This window comes from Cydia fagiglandana, chromosome 13 (assembly GCF_963556715.1).
Source record: "Cydia fagiglandana chromosome 13, ilCydFagi1.1, whole genome shotgun sequence".
In the NCBI taxonomy this organism is placed as follows: Eukaryota; Metazoa; Arthropoda; class Insecta; order Lepidoptera; family Tortricidae; genus Cydia; species Cydia fagiglandana.
Window position 1 is genome coordinate 7,226,061 of NC_085944.1, and position 23,558 is coordinate 7,249,618.

Genomic DNA, 23,558 nt, shown 5'->3' on the forward strand with positions numbered 1-23,558 from the left:
ATTGGGTAATGTACGGAACCCTTGCAACGCGAGTCCGACTCGCGCTTAGCCGGTTTATTTTCATTTTGAGGTACGGAACCCTAAAAAGAGAAAAGTGTTCCATATGTTTTTCGTAGAAAATTTTATATCGATTATTTATTTACAAGAACATTAAGAACTTATTTTGCTATGAGCCTTATTTTACGAGTCATTTACGAAAACCTAAAAATAGGGACCTGAAAATTGATTATAATTGACTTACCCCCTTTAATACCTCTTTGAATATTGATCGTAGCGAAAAAGTGTACAGAACCTTTTTTGTGGACAATTTTATGTTTAGTATTTATGTAGAATATTGTTCTGCAACGGGCCACCGTTTACAAGTTATTTACGAAACTCTAAAAAAAAGTGGCCTGTGAACTGATTGTAATTAAATTTCTTCCTTTAATATCGCTTGAAATATTGATCCTAGAGAAAAGTGTTCTAGATGTTTTTTGGAGGAAATTTTATGTAGATAATTTGTTATTAAAAACCTATTTTGCTATGGGACACCATTTACGAGTTATTTACACAAAACTAAAAAGGGACTTTAAAATTGATTATAATGAACTTACCCGCTGCTTTGTCTTTTTAAATATTGATCCTAGCGAAAAGTGTTTTGAATGTTTCTTGTAGGAAATTTTACGTTTATTATTTATGTATAAGATTTTTTTTGCTATGAGTCATACTTTTCAAATTATTAAGGAAAAAATAAAAACAAGGAACCTTAGAATTTATTATAATTAACTTTCCCTCTTTATTATCTTTTTAAATATTGATCCCTGCGAAAAATGTACTGAATCTTTTTTATTCAAAATTTTGTGTAGATTATTAAAGTCTAACAACATTTTTTGATATTGGCCACCGTTTATGAGTTATTTACGAAAACCTAAAAAACGGAACCTTAGAAGTGATTATAATTAAATTTCCCGCGTTGAAATCTCTGTGAATATTGATCCTAGCGAAAAATTGTACTGAATGTTTCTTGTAGGTAATTTTATGCAGATTACTTATGTAATAGAACATTTTTTGCTATGCGCCACCGTTTAAGAGTTATTTACTAAAAACGAAAAAAAGGGACCTTTAATGTCAAATATCTCACTTCCGGTCAAGAATTCGATCAAGCAACCGGCAAATTCGGATTCAGCGGGGTCTAATTAGGTTAAAAAACCCGGTTGCCAAAAAGTAATATGCTTTGCCAGTCGAAATCGTTTTTATGAAAAATATGACCAGTCTATAAAGAGGGAGATCAAGACAGATGGAGACAAATTACAGGAGCTAAAAAAATAAATCCTCAGTAATGAGGGGCCGACCAAGAAGATAGGGAGATAACGAAAATTCTATTTTCGTAGTAGGCTCTCTGGATTACTGGTTATTTCTACTGCAGTTGGCTCTTCTCAAAAGTTTGCCGACCCCTGGTATCTTTTGTATTACCATTATCCTTAGGGATATTAAGTTAAACAAGCTTTGTAAAGAAACTTCATATTTAATTTCATTAAATCATCCTTTAGTCTTATGTTCTATGAAGCCCTCCAATTGCGCCCGAGTAAGACCTCTATGCGGCAGTCCCTCAAAAATGGCGCACGCTGCATCCTCCCAGTTCCACATGACCCGCTGCGTGTAAGCTTCGACCAGGTCCAGACCTGCCTCCTCTACGATATGGAACAAGCTCAAAGGCTTTTTGTCCTTGCTGATTCCGAAGTAGTATTTTCGACCGCATTTTTTTGAAATGTGTGCCTGCCATGGCTCTGAAATATGAAAATGGTAAATGGTCACTCAGTATATGAAATCACTTAATTGTGCTATCTACTACTAAAGTCGCGTACAATAACTATGAATGCAAAGTCGCCCACGACGGCGTTATCTCGAAATCTGAGGAGAGGAGTAGGTCACATTGAAAATTTTCCGATTGAACGTGAAAATCGTGCTGCTTTATGGATGCGAGACGTGGAGGGTCACTATGGACATATCATAGCCCGAGGCGAAACACGCAGCCCAAGACAGAACGAGATGGCGGCGCATTGTGGACGCCCTCTGCCCCACCTAGGGGACGTAGGACTTTAAGTCAAGTAAGTGAATTGTACTGCTTCCTGCCTACCCTGAAATTGACCCAAAAATCATATAAAATATGTCATGAAAGAATACCAACCTCTTATCTCTTTAAGAAAGAGTACAGATCCAACAACATGGAACATTTCCATATTCGTAATCCTATCGGGTATATCCATAGTTAGAGCTCTCCTCACTCTCTTCATGGCTCGGCACTCCAGGTTGTTCACGACGGCAGGGAAGTCTTCCATGTTGAAGAGCCGCTTGCACTTGATTGGTAGCGCGTTGGTTTTGTCGTAGGGCTTGTCGAGCGCCGCGCAAAATAGCCCGCACTGATGTATCCTAGAACGTCGTGTTTTACATAATACGTACAGCTTGGCAAAAAGAGTAGAAATTAAAAAGTTGCAACACTGTAGTATCGTCCCGTTCTCTTATATAAATTGGTTTGAAAGGGACGACACTACAGTGTTGCCACTTTTTAATTTCTACTCTTTTTTGCCAAGCTGTATGATTGATATATTATAGTTTTTATAGATATACTATTTGATTTTCTCCCCCTTCTTTATTACAAGAATGTTACAAGTAGGCGGTGTATTTTAAATCTCGACTTTATTTTGCTTGTGTTAGCGTCACTTGCACCATCCCACTAACACGGGGTTAACCCGTTAAAATGTTAACTCAGTGTCAAATTGTAGTGGTAACCATGGTAACTACTGGTTTAACCGGTTAACCCCTGGTTAGTGGGATGGTGCAAGTGGCGCTTAAGGTAGAAAATCAAATGAATTCAAAGTATATGTCAATCATAAACTGTATATAGGTGTGTCGCAACTGCACGTGGTCCTGTGTTTAAATCTACCGCTTAATTTGTCGTAACGTTTAATGATTTTTAGATTATAAAGTTCGTAGACCTTAAAAAGTTTTAAAACTACGGTTTATTGCTATTGAATTACCTTATTACCTGAAAAAGCCTATTCTAAAACCGGCAATAAGAACACATAAATAGGCTACGAGTATGTGCCATATCACTGCTCTTCTTTACAATTTTAGATTTGCAGGAAGTAAATAAAAACAATGGGTATGTATGGGTGAAGATCGAGCGGTTTCGAGAGCGTACTGTATGAGTGAAGATCGAGCGGTTTGGAGAGCGTACTCGGGCCGTCCGGATGGTCGACGACCGGTTGGGCGTCCTAGGTATCGCTGGAGCGATGAGGTCGTGAAAGATCTGAACGAGCTCGGTGCCGTCGATAGTGTCAGAGGCCAAGATCCACTTCGGGTCGCTGCGCCACGGCAGTAAGTAAGTAAGTAAATAAAAACAAGCACAAAGATAGATACCTTTCAGATAGAGGTAGATGAGAGATATCAGTTCCTCCAAGCATCAAGGCGTCGATCACGTGAAGAGCTTTGCTGAACATCTGGTTGTTGCCCAGTCCTCGATACTCCTTCACAATCTAAACAATACAAAATTAGTCTAAGGACACATGTAAAAACTAGATATAACCACAGTCAGGCTATAAAATTAAAAGTAAAAACATTTACTTTTTACGTGCAATTGAAATTATTAATTTTAATTACTAATTGTAATTGTGTTAATTAGTTTTTGAATTACTTTTTGTCCATCACTGGAATATCATGCATACCTCTGTCATATACATCAACACTTGTTGGCACAACGGACACAGCCAACATACACAATAACTACAATAAGAGCCAGTTGCGCCAACCACATTTGACAGACTGATCAACGTCAGCCAGCGCACCCCAGCGCTTTACTATTATATGAAACTTTCCATACATACAAATTTAGCGAACTCTTTAACGATACGAACAGTTAGGTCCAACCGACCCTAAGTCATTACCATTACATGTGTTGTATCTAAGTCAAACGGCTGCGTCTCTTTGGTTAACATAAAGTTATGGTAAAATTGTTGCATTTGTTAGATCCCCGTATGAACTCACCTCCCCATAAAGTAATGTTTTAGCAGGTAAAGTGAGGTGTAAGTCAACTACGCTCTTCCATCCCGTCCCTTCTAGTTGGTGTACTTGTTTACCTCCACAGCCTGTAAATGGAAATATGCCGATTTTATTTACAGCAGCTTTTGCCGATTCAATTAGAACATTACATACACATTTGTCTTCCATCAAAATTAAAGAGTTTATCTAAATCAGGGGTCCGAGAATTACACACATTGCAGTAAATTAAAACTTGGGTGTTATAGGATTCGCCGACCAGTGCCTCTCACTTCCTTTCCGCGGGCCATAGTTTGGAGTACACTGATCTAGAAAATCGGTTCCGTTCTGAAACTTTCGAACCTGGAGGTACTAAATTTTGTACTAAAAAATGTAATACTTGAAATAATTTTGGATTGGAGATACGACCAGTGTGTGAGTACCAGAGTGTGAGTACCTGGAGTAATTAAAAGTCTTCTAAGAGTTCAAAATAAAACCCAGAATGGAGTTTCCGTAAGGCGCGTGTAGGGTCCAACCTGAAATATGCGGCAGATTCCTGCAGCTGACCTGTCTCCACACGTATTGGCTCGCCTTTCCTGTGGCATAAGACAGTGAAGCCGAGAGGGTAATGCAGGTGCTGGGCATCCCTGCGTTTCCTTAATTCCGTCCCAGGCGGTGTAATGTATGTTACACCATAAATCGTCTGCAATAGACGTAAAGGCCAATGATGAAGAGTTCTAAGTCTTACCTATAAAAAACTTCAGGTCCGGGCTATTTTTTCCATTGCTTAAAAAGTAAAAATGCCAATCATAGACATTCTTGAAAGTATCTAGATCAGATGATTCCTCCAACAAATGTGGTGGTTTATTTAGTACTGCACTCTTGAACGCATGCGAACTGTGCGCTTCTTTTGGTCGCTTTTTCATCAAGGCTAGAATACTTGTGAGAGTTTCTTCGGGGCCCAGCCTCTCGGTCTGTGTCCGCAATTTGTCAGGCAACTGGGGGGGGAGAAATCGTACCTTAGACAATTTTATGAATTTATGATCCCTGTAAATATGAGTTAAAAAACCGTTACTTTGCAAGTTAGGGTCTGTGGGCCATTTTTAGGGTTTTGTACCCAAAGGGTAAAGCGTAAAAACGAGACCCTATTACTAAGACTCCGCTGTCCGTTGTCTGTCACCAGGCTGTATCTCATGAAACGAGTACAGGTAACGGTGGGAAGATTTGGAACTTTGCAATGGTTGCTGTGTCCGCTGTTCATTACATTTGCTACAATTCCTTATTACAGTGAAAGATTCCTTAAAATTATCTAGTACAATACAAATACAATAAATTTGCACAAATTTTAACTTACTTACTTTCCATAATCTTAAACAGTCCTCTCTAATTTCAGCTTGCGTAGTTTCCTTAAGTTCTTTGTTCTTACTAAACTCTGCTATTTTTAGCAAGTTTTTAATCTGCTTTTCACCAATACTATGGACAAAGAAGAAGGCATTATACATGGTATAGTGTATATAGGAATAACTTAATGTTAATAAGGTCAGAAGTACCAAGTAATATTTTCAGAGCTCAAACGAGTAATCGACCAATGGGAGGATGGAACAGGAGACTATGTCATTAGTCCATTACTGATAGACAGTTACAAAAATGCACCTTTTGGAGCCAGTACTTCTTCCCTTTCATAACCTCCTTTTATGGAATAACTAAGGATTCTAAACAAAAACAAAACAATTGGTTCTAGGACCCAGGAGGCTAATGCCTATTCTACTAAAGAAGGCTAATGGCTCCTCTACACGATGGGCCAACGCCAGCCACTCCAAGGGACGCATTTATGCGTTAGAGGGAGCAAGCGATATTGCTATCTCATTCTACCGCATGGCTGCGTCACTTGGAGTGGCCGGCGTTGGTCCATCGTGTAGAGAAGCCATAAGGTGGGCACTAGATTTCTGACTTTACTGTGCTAAGGCGACCAGTTCATACTTACAGGCAATTACTTTTATACATGTACTCATAGAAGCCAGTGTCCTCCTGCAAGATAGTGAGGGGCACGAGCTCCGCGACGTCGTCGCCGCGGTCTCGTCCGTCCCACAAGATGGAGTTGACCGTATACAGGTGATGCTCTGCCGATTCCGTGCCCAGGCGCTTCCATAGACAAATTAGGTATCTTTCGGAATTCGCCGGTCGGGACGTCACAGGCTTGTGGATGCACACTAAAACATGAATGTGATTGTTTAGATACCTAAAAAACTGATTGCATTATTATTATATCATTACGAGCCTATTGTGTCCCACGGCTGGACAAAGTGTGGAAGAAGAGGCCTCCCCCCTCTTCTTCCACTCGTGCCGGTTTGAGCTACAACTGGCCAGTCTCTCAAAAAAGGAGTCCAAGTTATCCCGCTATCGCCGACGAGGTCGAGAGGCCGGATCCCCGGTTTGACTTGCGGGGCGCCCACTGTTATCTTGGCCCACAGGCCACAAGTCGATCAGCATGAGGCAGACATGACCAGCCCAGCCCCACTTTAACTTGGCGGCTTTTCGAGCTACATCTATTATCTGAGTTTTAGAGTGCAGTGGTGTTCCGGATGTAGGTAATCTCTTACTTTCAGACCTAAGGGCTCATCCATTAATTACATCACACGTTTAGGGGGAGGGAGGGGGTCAAGAAAATGTGACATATTGTGACAGGGGGGATGGGGGAGCCACAAACTTTGTGACGTCACTTTAACTTCATCAGTAACCGAAAATTTATTTAAATTATTTTATTCGCTGTACATTTAAATAACAAGTTTTTAAAACGATAATCGTTTTTTTCGATTAATTTTCTTTCCTAAGCAGTTTTGGGTTATAAAATTACTAATATGTATATCGTCAAAAATATTTTGATAAAATATTAATAATACTTAGCTAGGTACCTACTTAATTCGATTTGGCGATTTCGTAGAAAAAATGTGACGTCACACTAGGGGGGGGGGTTTGCCAAATGTGACAAAGTGTGACAAGGAGGGGGGGAGGGGTCAAAAAACCTAGAAATTCGTGTGACGTAATTAATGGATGACCCCTAATATGCTGTGCCATAATTATGTTTACTGCCTCACTCTTTCACTTCATTATCATGAGCATATGGGGTATAAAACATGATCCTCCAAAATAACACCAGGCCTGACCTGGCCTACTCATAAGACAACATTCATTCATACTTTTTGTATAGATTCTAGTAGCTAGAAGCTATGCCAAAGAAACATTAATATGATACAAACCTTTATCAAAACATCTGTACATGATGTAAATCAAACCCGCACTGAAGGGTGTGAACACATCGAATAATTTAACAACAAAATGGCCGCCAGTTCTTACTAGCATCAATGCTGCAAGACACTGACATAAATATAGCTGCTTGGACAAGATTTCTTGAATGTTCTCTTGACCTTCCACTGAAAATCCCTGTAACAATTACACACAATACAGGATCAAAATTATAGCCTATAATTGCCTATATTTTTAAGTGTTCCACAGTCAACTGAAACCTTATAATTGCGCCAAATCCATCTGTCTGTTATGACTGTTATCCCGCGATTTAGCTTAGTAATTGTTAGTCTACCCTACCCCTCACTTCTACACCTAATGTGGATTAAGTAGACATTTCAGTAATTAATTTAAGTTATAACTTGTGACTTGTCTCCCTCAAAGGTATTAAAGAACTAAAATGTTAAAGTTGTTATTTCAATATTTATTATTTTCAGAAACAAATAATATCCATAATGCAAAAAACAAGATCTGCTGTTCCATAGAAATCATTGTCATATCATATGATTTGCCAAGATGTATCAAACAGAAGTTTTTTTTTTAGTTTTCTAGGTTGGCTCCCTAGTAAAAGGTAATAAAAGGTAGAGAATGCCTTATGGCATTAAGTCCGCCTTTTGTACTGTAAGGTTTTTCTTTTGTGCAATAAAGGTTAAATAAATAAATAAAAGTTGTTTAGTATGATCTACGTATATACACCCCTCATCCTCAGAGTATGGTCAGACTTATTTAACAAAAACATGGTGTATGTTACTTACACCATCAGCCATAAGAAAGTGGACTCCTTTGTCATCTGTTTGCTTCAATACATAGTCTTTCAAAGCTGTTAAATTTTCAGGATTGAAAATATTGCCATCATTTTCCACACCATAATATGGATTAAAAGTCTCGGGTGTACCAGCATGAAAATCTGACAGTTTGAAATCATTACCACCTTTTAAAGTGAAACCAAATCCTGTAAAAAAACATAAAAGTTAGAAAAAGAATGATAAACAAAAATAAACAAACTAGACTCTGATCAGCCAATCATATGTCTGTCTGTGTATCAAGTAAGCAGTAAGGGCACTGGCGTTTTGCGAGCGAGTTGAAAGCAAAGCGAGCGCGTAACGAGCTACGAACCACCGCCGTCGCCACCCGGCACCGAGCAGCACGATCAAAATGTATAGACTTGAATAAATCTGTTTGGAACAGCAGCGGCTTCCCGCGCCGCCAGCCGCACCGCTCGGCGCGCCGCGTGTGTCTGAGGCCTAAGAAAAACAAAAGTGATGTCATCTAACCTTTAGCTTTCCATCCTTTTCTGTACAAAACATATTCTGAGAAACCTCCAGGGCCAGCACAGACATCAGCAAAATATAACAATTCCTTTTCAAGGGCTGGTTTTCCAGTTTGGGTCTTTGGTTCAGTAAACATGAAGTCAAAGAGAGCATCTATGTTGGCCATTTTTACAGCAGCTCTGTTCAAAAATATAACCGAACCTATTGTTTCATAAGGATTGCTGCGAAACCTTGCATTTCTCAGGTCTTCATCATCCAAGGTATCAAAGATTGTCTGTGGAATTATAATTTTATTTGAGAAGGTTATCACAAATACAGTATTAACATAAAATAGTGTTGTCAATAATTAATATACCTTTGCATTCAGGACACCAGCCAGAATTTGCGGATCTACAAATTCAGTTTCATCCTCAATAGTCAGTTTTTTAGGACCTTTCCGAAGCCATTCTTCCAATAAATCACCAGATAATGGTTCTGCTCCTGGAGGCATCCATAGCTTGAAAAATAATTATGTAATTTCTTTTAATTAAAATAATTAGCTTTAATCAATCCCAATTTATCTCTTTATAATAAAAATATTTATTTATTTATTTATTTTTGTTTAAAATTAAAATAAAATAAATAAATAATAAAAATAAGTTAATAGAAAAGAACTAAGAGGTTAACTTACCACTTTTTCTTTTGCTTCAGGTTTTGCATCATCTGGTGACCATTTAAAATCTCGTGGAACAGTGCCCACTGTGGATGACTTTAGACCCAAGCCTCTCCTGCCTTTCTGAGTGGATGCTTCCACAGGTTCTGTGCGTCCATGCTCAAACTTACCCAAACCCTTGCCTGCTTTATATCCCATATTACTCATCATGTGTTTGATTTTGTCAGAAAACGCTCCCTTAGAATTGTGAGACGCATTAGATGAGTTTGACTTTTTAGCAACATTGTCGTTGTCTTGGAAACTGGCTCGTCCGGAGCCATCCTCAGGTTCCTCATCAAAACTGGTTCGGTAATCATCATAATGGTCACTTGGAGAAGAACAGTTTTCACTGACACTGCTGCGGCTCAGCCTAATGTCATTGTGAGGACTTTGTTCTATATAGCTCAGGCTCTTATTTGAACTGTTGGGTTTGGTTGTCCCAAAGGCTGCCCGTGGCTCATCAGCTTGCTCATCATCAGATTCTTGAAGAACTGGGAGAATATGCGAATAGATTAAAAATTTGCAATTTTAATTATGTTATGCTTCTATATAGTGTGATCCTCCACAGCCGGACCACCTCGTCCGATTGCGCTCAGTTTTTAATGGCGAAATGTACCTCTAATGTACTTCATGTACCTCGTCGGAAATTGAACGTACCTCTGTAGTTTGGCAGATATATGCGTTTAAAAGGGGTCCGGCTGGGGAGTAAAATCTGCAGCCGGACCACGCCTGGATCCGATCATATCTGTTATTTTGAGATATAATTTAAATATCAGATGAATGTACCTGTTACGTACCTCCGAAGAAATCGTTTTTTTATTTAAAAAATGGTCTCATAAATGAATTTTCATACATTTCATTTTTTGAGTATACGCGTAAGCGCCTGTCAAAAAATAATAGCAACATAGTAGAAAACAAATGTATTCAATTCGGGCAAGTCGTCTAACGCGTCAACTAGATACAAATGTGGGTGGTTATAGGGAGTGTTTTAAACCGACACGAGTTGCGAATTACCTTTTCGCACGTGTATTGTACAACGTTTTACAGTACACAGTTGAAATTCGCAGAGATGTTGCCGCTATAACAACAAATACTGAAAAATTATAAAATAAATATTAACGTGGGGCTCCCATGCAACAAACGTGATTTACTTTGCCTCTTTGTGCGTAATTTATAAATAAATATTAAGTATACGGACATTCTTATAGTAGACCGGCCAGCGAAAGAAAAGTGTTCTAGAAATCGATTTCCGCTCATGTCGTCCGGGATATGGGTGAATATGGTATCAATGCATTCAGTGTAATGCCTTGAACCCAAATATATGAGATAACAAGCGCGAAAGTGGTGGGGATAATTGCTGTGACGTCATAAAGTCGGCAGTACAAATATATAACGTACTGTAACATTTTCAATACTTGGTCTAACAAATTATTAGAAAACGTTCAAAAATTTCACAAACCACAGTTGACTTCGAACTGCTATAAATTGAAAATGGCTTAATGGATTAGTCCAAAATACATACCAAATGACTGTGAATATCCTTTACATAATGTTAAAAAATGATTAACCAGATATATCAAAAAATAAGAAAAGTATATCAAGTTGGAAAAAAAGTGTAGGTCTCACAGTGTTTTATAGAAGCCAAAGAAGTGACATCCTCATTTTATTGCAAATTACTGAAGTTTAGATCATTACAAATGCGAGACTAAAATTCCCGCGTGTCCAATTTGCGTAGTTTTTGTGTAATAATTTTTTGAAAATCGTGTTTTAGGCACCCGGATATAACGAAAAACTTAAAAAAAAATGCAAATCGTTTTATGAACTTTCCGTTGTTTAGTATTATTGGATAAACCGTTTGAAGACGCAAATTTAGTGGCAATTGTGACATCTCTAGGTATATTGGTTACAAAGATATTAATAAATTTATTGTTTTTGGTTTTTATTTTTTTTCTTCCATGTTCCGCCGTAGTAGGAGCCCATATTTGTATGACAGCTTCATTTATACGTCTTCTATCTACACTATTTTTTACAAGACCTAATTCCGTGGAAGATTGAATTTAAAGCCAATTAAAATTTTCGGTCAGGGCTGCCACTACCAATATCCGGGTTCAGCCGGATATAATATTAACGCTGTATACACAGTATAGCACTTTTATGGGTGGTAAAAACAAACTTTAATATGTTAATAAAAACCTACACATATGAAATAATAAGTTTTTTTAAGATTTAGTAATTTATTAGCTATAGATAACTTACAAATTCTTCGTCTTTATAATTAGGCTAGATAATATTTACATTTTGGTCGTTAGCTGTATGACAGTCAACTACAAAGAGACGTATACACTTTTGGACCTCATTACCATGCAGTAAGGTGAAACACTGCTGTATATATCTGTTTTTAGTCGGGTCATCATTTTCTACTTCGAGGCTCTCTGCCCCATCTTGCACCTCGTAATAACTGTCGTCTGGACAGAACTCGGATGTTGGTGTTGGGGTTTCCTCCTGAGATTCCTGTGCCTGTGGTGATTGCGGTGCTTTCAATAAAGCTACTGCGGCAGATGGTAGGGGACGTTTTTTAATATATTTTATTCTCTGTGACATCTGTTGTTCGGAAATTACTGGATCTGATGAGACTAGTGCTCTGTGAAACAAATCAGACATTGTTTTTATCCTAATCGATTTCCGAGTATGGTGTTCTCGATCGTGACGCCAATATTTGTTCCGTGACTCTGCTGCTTGCTCGGAAAGCATACCAACTGGAACAGACGAGTTTCGAATGATTGCAGCGCCATGGGCCAAAATTTTATGTATGGTGACTGTCATAGGATACCATTTGTAAGTATTGACATATTTTTGGACTAGTTCTTTACAAAAATTGCCAAACTTCTCTGCGTCTATTGGAAGACCACTCGACAATACAACTAGAACTGTGTGGGGATCGTCCAGAAGCCACTTCTCTAAGCCAAGGATGTTTGCAAATGCTTCACGATGTTTGTCAGACAAAACTGTTCTCGCGGTATTGCCGTCATTAGTAGTGCCACTATTGAAACGTACTGCCCTAAATTTAAATTCCAATTATTAAATGTTTAAAAATTAAATTAAATAAAGTTAGGGTCAAGTACGAGTTGGAGTTGCACATTGAGGACCCGTGTCATCGTACACTGTATGACATGATAAAAATTTTTTAGACCCTTCGTGTGCGAACCCGACTCTCACTTGCCTGATAGGTACTTACTAAATCAGTTCTCGAAGCAGTGGGATCACATTTTCTTCCATATGAAGTCGAAACCAGATATCCCCAAGAAAATGGCGTATAAATAAAAATACCGAAGTGCCAACCCTAGCGGCCGGATAACCCGGATATAGTGTTTCGATGATTACTTGAATGTTTCACGGAATTAGGTCTTGTAAAAAATAGGGTGGATAGAAGACATATAAATGAAGCTGTCATACAAATATGGGCTCCTACTACGGCGGAATATGGAAGAAAAAAAATGAAAACCAAAAACATTAAATTCATTAATATCTTTATAACCAATATACCCAGAGAAGTCACAATTGCCACTAAATTTGCGTCTTTGAATGGTTTATCCAATAGCTCTAAACAACGGTAAGTTTACAAAATAATTTGCAAATTATTAACGTTTTTCGTAAAATCCGGGGGCCTAAAACACGATCTTCAAAAATTTATTACACAAAAACTATGCAAATGACTAAAATGAAATGAAAAAGACTATGCTAATGAAAAAGACTACTAACTAAACTCGTGTCGGTTTAAAACGCTCCCTATAACCACCCACATTTGTATCTAGTTGACACGTTAGACGGCTTGCCCGAATTGAATACATTTGTTTTCTACTATGTTGCTATTATTTTTTGACAGGCGCTTACGCGTATACTCAAAAAATGAAATGTATGAAAATTCATTTATGAAACCATTTTTAGTGTTCCGTACAAAACTTTGTTTACGGAACACTTATGGGATCACTTCGGTCTTGCAAATCAGTTAAATACGTTTTTCTCAGAGACCGTTTGACATAGATACCTAAAATTTGGAACAGTTATAGCAATTACCACCACTCATATTGTAAATAAGTCAAAACTGCTCATTTCTTATTAAAGGGGGAAATTTAGGGGGTTGAGAGGGGTAGGCTGAAACTTTTTTCATTTGTAAGAATCGTGTGGGGTACCATTAGAAAGCTTGCAAAAAATTGAGTCGATGGACTGATTTTGACTTCATTTTAGACTGCAATAGTTTCGTCAAAAAATGCATTTAAAGTTGCAAGTTTTCATACAAAAATTTTCACCTCTGTCCTGGCGATTTTCGCGAAAACTATAGCTAACAGGCAGCTGACCAGTCAATACCCAACTTAAAGAAGCATGGAGACGGCGGGAAAATTATCAGCTTAACTTTATCTTTATTAGTTTTTCAACTGCAGCTTGACCTTTGGTTGCTTAGGGCTAGCTAACTGATGCTTACACTGGTCAATTCATATTAGGCGAGAAACATCCTTAGTTAAAACTTTGGCATTGAAATTTATGACTTATGTCTTTGACACAAAGTTTAATTCTGCTTGCTTATTTTTGTGGGATATTTAATTTTATCTCAATAGCCTACTATAAGTATATTGCAAATAAGTTTCAATTTCGATCGGACTTTCCAACCAATGGACTAGGCATCTCAAATATCTGAAAATTCAAATTAAGAATTCCGTTCTTGACTGTCGTTGTGTTTTTTTTTTCCACAATAGGACGCATAGAGTTAGTAAGGCGTATAGAGATAATAAAGTCATTTAATATTTATGAACAGCTTTGGCCTCATGTATAGATTTTATTGAGAGTATCTGATTCGTCGAAACAATATACACAATATTCCTTTTCATTAAGTACCATCACATTTCTGTATTAATTGTATAATTATAATATCTATTAATTATATTCAGTACTTATGTATATTTTTGAACGGATCGGTGAGCAACAAGATTCAGGGGCCCGATTTTTGAAATTCGACCACTCGATTTCGTGTATTTCGTTAAATTATATCTCCACTACTAGGCGTTTAAATGCTACTAATAGAATTGAAATCGAGTAGTCAATACCACTAGATTCCAAATTTCAATCGCTTGTATTTCAAAAATTAGCATTTCGCCGTTTTCCACCGATTTTCGAGTGACGAAATCGAGTGATCGAATTTCAAAAATCGGCCCCCAGGGCTATAACCGCGAAAATAGAAGTTCGCAAATTGCGAGCATTTTTCTCTGTCACTCTAATTACGCCTTCATTGGAGTAAAAGAGAAAGATCCCCGCAAATTGCGAATCTCGGTTTTCGCGGTAGCCCCTCAGTCCTGTTACGAGAAAATAATTTTGGAAGACATTAATAGTATATGACAGTTAAATATCACAGTTTTTAGACACAAAGGTAAAATTGACGAAATATTTAAAGTAAGCCGATCTTGTTTTTTAGCAGTTCTAAATAATATTAAAGTCTATATATATGGCATAGAACTAGAAACAAAATCAAATAAAAAATAATAATGAGTTCTAAACTAAATTCAAATTGAAGGAGTATACATTTAAGGTATTATAGGCCAAGCGCGCACCACGATATTAATTTTTGCGACACGATTTTAGAATCGCGCTGTAATATATCGCAGAAAATTCACTGCGCGCACTGCGATGAAAAAGTCGACGATTTGTTCATTCTCAACATGGATTTCGTAGTAGTCGCTTATCATGAAACGTGTCTTTAATATGCGATTGCTGTATGACTTTGAGCATTTAAAACACAAAGGTGATCCCCGTCTATTTCCATAATTAAATGGTCAACATCTAGCGTCTCATTTTGAGACTCCATTGGAGACGCAGGTGCCGAGATGTTGGGGTTTGGAGAGCGAAATGCCGACTGAGGTCCGGCCGGGGTGCGATTTTATTATCATAGTGCGCGCGGGGCCATACAACTCCGCATGCTGCAATTCACTTTGCGACAATCGCGTCGCGAACAATTGCGGAAAAATGTGACAAATCACAATTTTAAAATCGCTGCGATTTTTTTGTCGCATATGCGCGCACTAACATATAAACACATACGTTGCATTTCTGCGACAAAATTATCGCAGGACAAAAAATCGTGGTGCGCCTCCCGTAACTTTTCCAAGTATTTTTAAGTACAAGTGTCTAAGTCGCAAGATCCAAAGGCTGAAGTCGCATTGGGCCGAAAGCCCGAAGCATCCAGGAGGTCAGTTCTAAACACAGGTAATTAATACAAGTGTCTAAATGCGAAGGCCGGAGGCCGAGCTCCGCGTAGGGCCGAAGGCCCGAAGCCTGCAAGATGGCAGTGGTTAAACACAGAACTGACAGCCTGGACGCTTCGGGCCTTCGGCCCTACGCGGAGCTCGGCCTTCGGCCTTCGCATTTAGATACTTATACTATTGTTCTGTGTTTAAGTACTAACATCCTGGACGCTTCGGGCCTTCGGCCCTACGCGGAGCTCGGCCTTCGGCTTTCGCATTTAGACACTTGTACTATTGTTCTGTGTTAAAGCACTGACATCCTGGACGCTTCGGGCCTTCGGCCCTACGCGGAGCTCGGCCTTCGGCCTTCGCATTTAGATACTTCTGTGTTAAAGCACTGACATCCTAGACGCTTCGGGCCTTCGGGCTACACGGAGGTCGGCCTTTGGCCTCCACATTTAGACACTTGTACTATTGCTCTGTGCTAAAGCGATGACATTTTGCTAAAGCTCGGCCTTCGGCCTTCGCACTTAGACACTTTGTACTATTGTTCTGTGTGTGTAGTTGAATACGGTATCCTAAAAACAGGCAAACAACCTCTGTAAAATGTAACGATGCGAGCGGTACGGCTACCATCAGTTTGGCATTGACATAAACGCTACCGTGGGCGTGAACGTAATTTACTTTCTATGCATCTCGCTCGTACTGACATATTAGTGCGAAAGAGATATACCTATAGGAAGTAAATTACGTTCACGATATCGTTTATGTCAATGCCAAACTGATGGTAGCCGTACGGAACACTAAATGCCTCGAGCTATCTCGGACTTGGCCAAATTATTTAAATAAAAAAACGATTTCTTCGGAGGTACGTAACAGGTACATTCATCTGATATTTAAATTATATCTCAAAATAACAGATATGATCGGATCCAGGCGTGGTCCGGCTGCAGATTTTACTCCCCAGCCGGACCCCTTTTAAACGCATATATCTGCCAAACTACAGAGGTACGTTCAATTTCCGACGAGGTACATGAAGTACATTAGAGGTACATTTCGCCATTAAAAACTGAGCGCAATCGGACGAGGTGGTCCGGCTGTGGAGGATCACACATATATATAATATGTATCTGATATCATAAATCATAATCAACTTGGCAATCATGTACACTATGGGTTAACAGGTTAATAATTTTAAAATTATGTACTTTTTTTACTAACATGTATCTTTACTTAGGTTGATTACAAGTACTTATATTAGAATTTAGGATATGTTCAGTAGGTAATATAATTTACTGACTTGACCCCTGAGAAGTTGTAGAAGATGCGCCGTACGTATCCGCTCTAGGGCGCTTTGCCGGAACGGAACTCTCATCGCTGCTGGACTCATCGTCTGATGGATCTAGTATAATAGTTATTTCTTAAACGTTTTTCACTACAATAAATAGTATAATAACTATATTAACTAGCAACTTTATGTTTACCTGAGAGACTCATGTTGTACGAAGTGTTTGGTTACAAGTACAACGTAATTTTTTGATTAATAGTTTGCGCCTATACCGCTGCACTACTGTACACACAGATATCAAGTGACTAAACTGATAAAATTACGATTTAACACGGTACTACTACAGTAAAATACATTAACATTTGTTTTATTTCAAGAGGGGAAATTACCCGAACGAAAACGAATGTCAAATATAAGCAATGTTCAAAAACCTCATGTTAATTATACTATTTCGTGTTAGTATAAATAAATCAAATTAAAATACCAAATTATGAAATCGGATAAGTCTCGTATAAAATTAATAAAAAATTTACACTTAATATTTCCTGATTTAGGTTTTATTTCAATTTTATAGTTTCGCAGTATTTCGGTAATTCCACTGAAGTAAATGGTTTCAAAACGCAAACTAAGTATTTGACAGTTCACCCGGGGAACTATTTAAGGCACCTTTACACGAATCAAATAAATGACCTTGGCCTTACGCATTGAGGTCAAGAATAAAAGTTTATATAGTTGGTCAAACCAATTTGTCAGTCACTAAGAAAGAACCAGGAAAACTATACTCATCATTTTCTTTTGGGTGCTAGTACTAGTGTAAGACAGAGATATAGTTGGTGAATCAGATCTTGTCAGTAGAAAAAGGCGGCAAATTTGAAAAATGTAGGCGCGAAGGGATATCGTCTCATAGAAAATTTGAATTTTGCGCCTTTTTCTACTGACAAGATTTGCTTGACCATCTGCATGATCATAGAATAAATAATAGTATACTACCGTACAGAAAGGACACTTCCTATTACAAATAATTACAAACCCGTAGTGGCCGTAGTTTGACAGCGGTTCAGGGTCGATTCCTATCCCTTTCTAATATATAGCACTATCCCTTTCAGCTATTTAGGGTTGTCAAAATTCAAGTGATTATCTTATGTGGTCGTGCACGCAAAAGGAAGTCAAGTGGTGCCAATCCTAATAATTGCTCGGAGCAATGCTGAGTTCGAAGTGAGGAGTGTCACCCCACTGGTATGATTCTCTCTAGTCTCTGTCTATTATTGAAATGAGACAGTCCTTTGACAAACTATATTATGTGTGTCCGCGGCCGAATTTTATTATGGAGTTGTATTAAGGCCCACTGGGCCAGTCCAAGGGACGCAGCCATGCGGTAAAATGATATAGCAATATTACTTGCTCCCTCTAACGCATAAATGCGTCCCCCAGAGTGGCCCAGTGTGTACAGGGGCCTTTAAGCTCCTGCCTGCTACACGGTTGGCAACAGGCTTTCAACCTCTGCGACTTTGGTAGTTTCCAACCGTATAGTAGACGGTTGGCGTCAGTATTAAGCCTGTGCTAGACAGTAGACAACCAGTTTCTGCAACGTGACCTTGGTAGAAGCGCGGCTGTCTACATTAAGCCCAAATTTGTATGGTTGGCAGAGCACGCCTGTCTACCAAGGGTGTTTAAAGGTCATGCAGAATTAGTTTTCAACCATTTGCTACATAGCTTAAAACCACTATTTTTCTACCAAGGTCATGTTGCAGAAACTGTGGTTGTCTACCGTCTGGTACAGGCTTTACATTCTTTGGTTGGCATACTGTTTGAATATTTAAATGATACATTTCTAAATACAAATATTTTCTACATTTTGACTCGAATTGGTCTGTATAGATGGTAGCATATTTCTATAGGGATTTTTATTTCCATATACATATAATTAAGATAGTCTCAGGTACAAAATGTGACTAGGCTCCTTAAGTTTTACATAAGCCCATACACTTAAAAAGTGGTATACAGTATTTCTAATAAAGGTGTCAAAAGCATGATTGAAGAATACTAGGCAACCAATTATCAAAATTCTTTTATTGAAAATTTCTTTCTGCTGGAAAACTGTCTAACCACAATTTCAACAGATGTCATCAAAAATATCATACTCTACTGAAACTAGTATATTATAACTAAACATTTTTTCCATCTCATTTCATCAATAAATTCAACACAGACAGTGTTAATTTTCCTTAATATATAAACAAAGTGTCCATTTCACTGCACTATTTTCCTAATAATTATTTACTTAATTTCTTTGACATAGGCATCTAATTCGGCGTCAAGTTGTTCTGCCGTGGGGACAGGGCGGCGGCCCCGGCCCGCGCCGGCACCGCGGCCACGTCGGGCGCCGCCTCGTGGGGCGCCTCCACCACCACCTTGAGTTCTGCCAGCACCTCCCACTTGAAACAAAAGAATGAATGATAAGTCTAAGCTCTTGGTATCCTTACTTTTACTTTCAAGTTTTTTTAGATGATGTCAAGTCCGATATTCTTGCCAAATTCAGAAAATGGCTTTCAGTCCTAATTATGATGGTTATTGACTGTGTGAATGTGTCATGAGTGTTCTAGATAACAAATAAAGTGTACCTCTGTTAGAATTTCTCCTGACAGGACCTCCGCCACCGCCACCACCACCAAGCCGACCTCCTCCTCTTTCTTCAGTTCTAAAGGTGCTTATTTCTGAAGTTGCTAACTGGATATTCATTGCGCGGCCATCTAGAGGTACTCCATTATATTGTTTCATGGCTTTTAAAGCATCAGCTCTCCTTTCAAACACAACATCAGCAGTCCCTAAAACAAAGAAGTGTTTATTATTAGTACAAAAACAATAAGATTTACAAAGATAAATATAAAACAAATCATCTTTCTTTATACATTTAAAGAAATTAAATTTCAAATGATGCGAGTATCTAGAAAGGATAAGGAGTTGATGTACTTATATTTCAGTAATTAAGAAAAGAACACACAAGACAACCAAACCATAAAAGAAATTTTATAACTAATTATCCTTACCTAAGGACCTTCCAGATCTGTCATAATGTACAGCGGCACTTTTCAAAATGCCAAATTCAGAAAATAGCTCTTGAATATCTGAATCAGAAACTCCAAAGTCCAAATTGGAGACCATGAGCTTTGTGGGCCCCATAGTGATGGGTCCGCTTCTTTGCATCTTCCTCTCGCCAAAGTCCGAAAACATATCATGTTTCCATGTGCTGTTAACATCACCCTGAAATGTCGTCCTTATAGAGCATGCCAACTGGCCACTCAATGCGTCTTTGAGTATGTGCACACTCAAAATACATGGCAACCAATAATACATTTACAGTTGATGGCATAGTTGGACTATGAAAATTAAATTTAAATGATGATTTTACAATTCAAAAATACATGTGATTACTGATATAAACAGTGAAACTATACATCAATTTTGAGAAAATAGTCTCTTAAAGATGTTTTCAATCACTGATACACAGCACTAGTGTCAGCTTCACAATGTCCATGGGGAGTCTGAGGCAACTTCACATTGAAGATAAGTAGAATTACATCGAGTTTTCACTCGATATAAGTGCCTTCTTCCATATCCAGCGCCCTCAGCTTGTGCCACGGAGAATGCAAATAACACAGCAACATCTCCACACCTCCATTTTGTGACCATTCCTTGCATCTCCATAGAATTGCGAAATCGTTGAAGTAAAATTACATTAATGTAGTACAGGGACAGCATCAACAAAGTCCTTCAGTCCTTTAACAGCTGGACTACACGGCCCAACCATCGATGTACAACAAAAGGTGGCAATAAACGACAATTACTTTCCATGTTCCTAGGATGATCCCAAGAACTATATGGACAATAATAGGATTTTAATTATTTGAAAACATTATTAACATCAGTAATCCTCGAACAAGGAAACATTTGGTATCAATATGGCATAGCTACATTTCGCAGTTCTACAATTTCACTCCATTCACCGTCAGCAAAATGCGTCATGACGGTCGGCCATTTTGAAATTGAACAATCTTAGGTTATTCGATTTACCCTTGTGTAATTTGTTGGTTTGGAAACACCGCCACGATTTCTTCCACGCAATACGCCACCGGAGCGACCATTGCGGAATCCACCACCAGCTCCGCCGCCTCCACGGCCAGGTCTTTTGTTAGTATCAAACTTTCTGCCTGCGCCACCACCGCCTCTTCTACTTCCTCCTTTGCTTGCTTTTATGATGTCGTCCAAAGCCATATCAATCCTGTCCACCATTTTTAATACTTGTGAAAGATTAAACTATAGTTATCACGAAATAAAAATTACAATAATTCTTAGTTAAAATGTTTTAACCGCGTCTTCGCCTAGTCACTCAACTCGACGCCAAAATGAGAATGAGAGGAAGTAAGAATGAATGAAATTCCTATGATGTGAATGAATGAAAAGAACGAAACTTCATCGATGATCGATTTGGTGGAAACATGGCAACAAAACACGTAAACTTTATTATCTATGGTTAGAAGAAGTATTTCCTGTGTGTCTGTGCGTTTAAAACCAGTACTCAAATAGCACAATCCAAATTTGACATTGACAGTCGATTTTGTATTTGTTTTGTGTTTTTAGGTTAAAAGCAACGGAGAATTTAAGGTTTTTTACGCAGCATAATAATGGCTATGAATAAATACATGCATCCTCGAAATATTTATAAAAATCCTCCGGATTTCGCTAAGCTGTCAAAAGACTTCCCAGAATTTGCGAACATTAGTAAAAGGGTATGTAAACTAAGTTTTACCTGTTCACTCATTACACATTATTTGTACTTAGTCTTTAAGCTCCCTTTGATTTCAGGATGTATCAGGAAAAGTAACAATCGATTTTAAAGATCCACATGCCTTACGAGTGTTGACAAGGTGTCTCCTGAAATCAGATTTCAATCTAGATGTTAAAATACCTGAAGACAGATTAGTGCCCACACTGCCTTTACGACTTAACTATCTGCTGTGGATAGAGGATCTCATGAAGGCTATCAAAAGGACTGAACATGTTAAAGGCTTGGACATAGGTATGGCTAATTTTTGTATTTATTTTTTTAGTCCTTCAAAATTAATCATCTCATTTTTACTTTTTCTCCTTGTTTAGGTACTGGAGCCTGTGCTATTTATCCACTTCTGGCAACGGCGAAGAATAAATGGACCATGTTAGGAACAGAAAATGATGAGGAAAGCCTTGTTAAGGCTTTAGAAAATGTTCAAAACAATAATTTACAGGATTTTATTCAATGTAAGTGATAGCATTCCATAAGAAATCTATTTTGACTAAAGACTATTTATAATTTGTAAACCTTATTATTTTAGTAAAACTAAACAAGACTACATCAATAATAGATTACCTATTTGGTGAAGAAAGCGGACCAGAGTTTGACTTCAGTATGTGCAACCCTCCTTTCTACAGTAACATTCAAGAACTCATGGAATCTCGCAGTACTGCAAGGTTTGTAAATATGTATTTTTCTATTAATCATTTGATAACACCTTTTAAAAATGTATTAACATGTTATCTTGTCTGATTTAGGCCACCTCCAAAGAATGGATTTACTGGATCCCCACATGAGTTGATCACAGAGGGAGGAGAATTAGAATTTTGTAGAAAAATGATACAAGAAAGCAAGAGCCACAAAAATAAAGTCATGTAAGTATCAATTGTTTTAGTAAGTGGTAGTGTTCAAGTACCCATTGTATATCTTGCTTCATACAGTTTTAGCATTGCTCATTAATTTGAAAGACCTTAGCCTTATTCTCATTTCTGTTACAGATTATTCACTACAATGGTAGGACATAAATTTACTTTAAATGAATTATCTGAAGATCTGAAAGCAGATGGTATTAAGTATACAAGCACAGAATTCTGCCAAGGCAGAGTGACAAGATGGGGTTTAGCATGGACATATCAAGACTACAATATTTACAAATTAGGTAATTTATTTTTATCTCAATTGGCATGAAAGTAGAAACCTTCATTTGAAATTACCTTACAGTAATATCAAACTTACTGTATATATTATAATAAGATAATGTGTCCAGCAGCTACTCTTTTTTTAATAGTGGTAATCGTTTCTTTTTTCAGTTCCTCCTAGGGATAAGCCTCGGAAGAAGATTGCTAACACAGTATATCAGTTACCAGAATTATCAGAGAGTATAAGTAATGTTGATATTGCTTTTAATAAACTTAAATCCCTTCTGGTGGGGCTAAAAATATCCAACAATATCCTTAATAAAAAAGGAAGTTGTATATTTCTAGACATAACTGCTACTGAAAACACATGGAGTAATCAAAGACGAAAAAGGCGAATGCTTCAAAGAAAAGAAGCAAATGACGCAAAAAAAATAAAACATGAGTTCTCAGAAGAGGCGGAGACACCTATTCTGGAGAATAATAATTCAAAAGAAAAACCTATCATGCTTGAAAATGCATGTTCAAGTAATATTGATTCTTGTGATGATGTTAAAACAACACAATTTCTGGAAAATACTGGAGCAGACTTAGAAGTACAACAATTAGTACATGCATTTTTAAAACTTTTCATAAAAGAAGGCCATATATTTCTTGAAACCGAATTTCTTGATGGCACCAGTGGGAAAGAAGGCTTACATCAGATAATACAATTCATTAAAAACAACTGGAAGTAACTAGGTGTTTCTTTATGTTGTTCCTGATTTAGGTACCTATTGTAAATATTTTGGCGGATT

At 37.9% G+C, this 23,558-nt stretch overlaps 3 protein-coding genes across 3 annotated transcripts; 1 reads left to right on the top strand and 2 right to left on the bottom strand.

Annotated features, from left to right (window-relative positions):
* Positions 1-1,484: 1,484 nt before the first annotated feature.
* LOC134670139 (cap-specific mRNA (nucleoside-2'-O-)-methyltransferase 1) lies at positions 1,485-17,192 on the bottom strand. The gene is made up of 14 exons (XM_063527825.1): positions 16,994-17,192; positions 16,810-16,911; positions 9,259-9,770; positions 8,944-9,084; positions 8,592-8,862; positions 8,073-8,269; positions 7,272-7,455; positions 5,999-6,224; positions 5,373-5,487; positions 4,763-5,012; positions 4,024-4,124; positions 3,400-3,515; positions 2,168-2,409; positions 1,485-1,766 (listed from the first exon to the last, which is right to left on the bottom strand). The coding sequence occupies exons 1-14, from the start codon at positions 17,004-17,006 to the stop codon at positions 1,519-1,521; spliced, it is 2,718 nt and encodes a 905-aa protein (XP_063383895.1). The 5' UTR covers positions 17,007-17,192; the 3' UTR covers positions 1,485-1,518.
* Positions 17,193-18,849: 1,657 nt separating this feature from the next.
* Positions 18,850-21,201, bottom strand: LOC134670142 (THO complex subunit 4). Its single transcript, XM_063527831.1, has 4 exons — positions 20,869-21,201; positions 19,845-20,058; positions 19,419-19,622; positions 18,850-19,232 (listed from the first exon to the last, which is right to left on the bottom strand). Exons 1-4 carry the CDS (start codon positions 21,085-21,087, stop codon positions 19,075-19,077), a joined length of 795 nt encoding a protein of 264 aa, XP_063383901.1. The 5' UTR covers positions 21,088-21,201; the 3' UTR covers positions 18,850-19,074.
* Positions 21,202-21,423: 222 nt separating this feature from the next.
* LOC134670144 (U6 small nuclear RNA (adenine-(43)-N(6))-methyltransferase) lies at positions 21,424-23,498 on the top strand. Its single transcript, XM_063527832.1, has 7 exons — positions 21,424-21,584; positions 21,661-21,874; positions 21,952-22,092; positions 22,167-22,302; positions 22,384-22,500; positions 22,624-22,784; positions 22,936-23,498. Exons 1-7 carry the CDS (start codon positions 21,480-21,482, stop codon positions 23,496-23,498), a joined length of 1,437 nt encoding a protein of 478 aa, XP_063383902.1. The 5' UTR covers positions 21,424-21,479.
* The last annotated feature ends 60 nt before the right edge of the window (positions 23,499-23,558 follow it).

Excerpts from the sequence above, each read along its gene's own strand:
- LOC134670139 (XM_063527825.1), bottom strand. Across the intron at positions 8,863-8,943 it reads CTGGTGTCCTGAATGCAAAG|ACAATCTTTGATACCTTGGA; the intron begins GTATATTAATTA and ends ATAATTCCACAG. Across the intron at positions 7,456-8,072 it reads ACTTTCTTATGGCTGATGGT|GGATTTTCAGTGGAAGGTCA; the intron begins GTAAGTAACATA and ends TAATTGTTACAG.
- LOC134670142 (XM_063527831.1), bottom strand. The coding sequence starts at position 21,087 with ATGGTGGACAGGATTGATATGGCTTTGGACGACATCATAAAAGCAAGC. Across the intron at positions 19,623-19,844 it reads CAGATCTGGAAGGTCCTTAG|GGACTGCTGATGTTGTGTTT; the intron begins GTAAGGATAATT and ends TCTTTGTTTTAG. Across the intron at positions 19,233-19,418 it reads CAGGAGAAATTCTAACAGAG|TGGGAGGTGCTGGCAGAACT; the intron begins GTACACTTTATT and ends TTTTGTTTCAAG.
- LOC134670144 (XM_063527832.1), top strand. The coding sequence starts at position 21,480 with ATGGCTATGAATAAATACATGCATCCTCGAAATATTTATAAAAATCCT. Across the intron at positions 21,875-21,951 it reads TGTTAAAGGCTTGGACATAG|GTACTGGAGCCTGTGCTATT; the intron begins GTATGGCTAATT and ends CTCCTTGTTTAG. Across the intron at positions 22,303-22,383 it reads GAATCTCGCAGTACTGCAAG|GCCACCTCCAAAGAATGGAT; the intron begins GTTTGTAAATAT and ends TGTCTGATTTAG.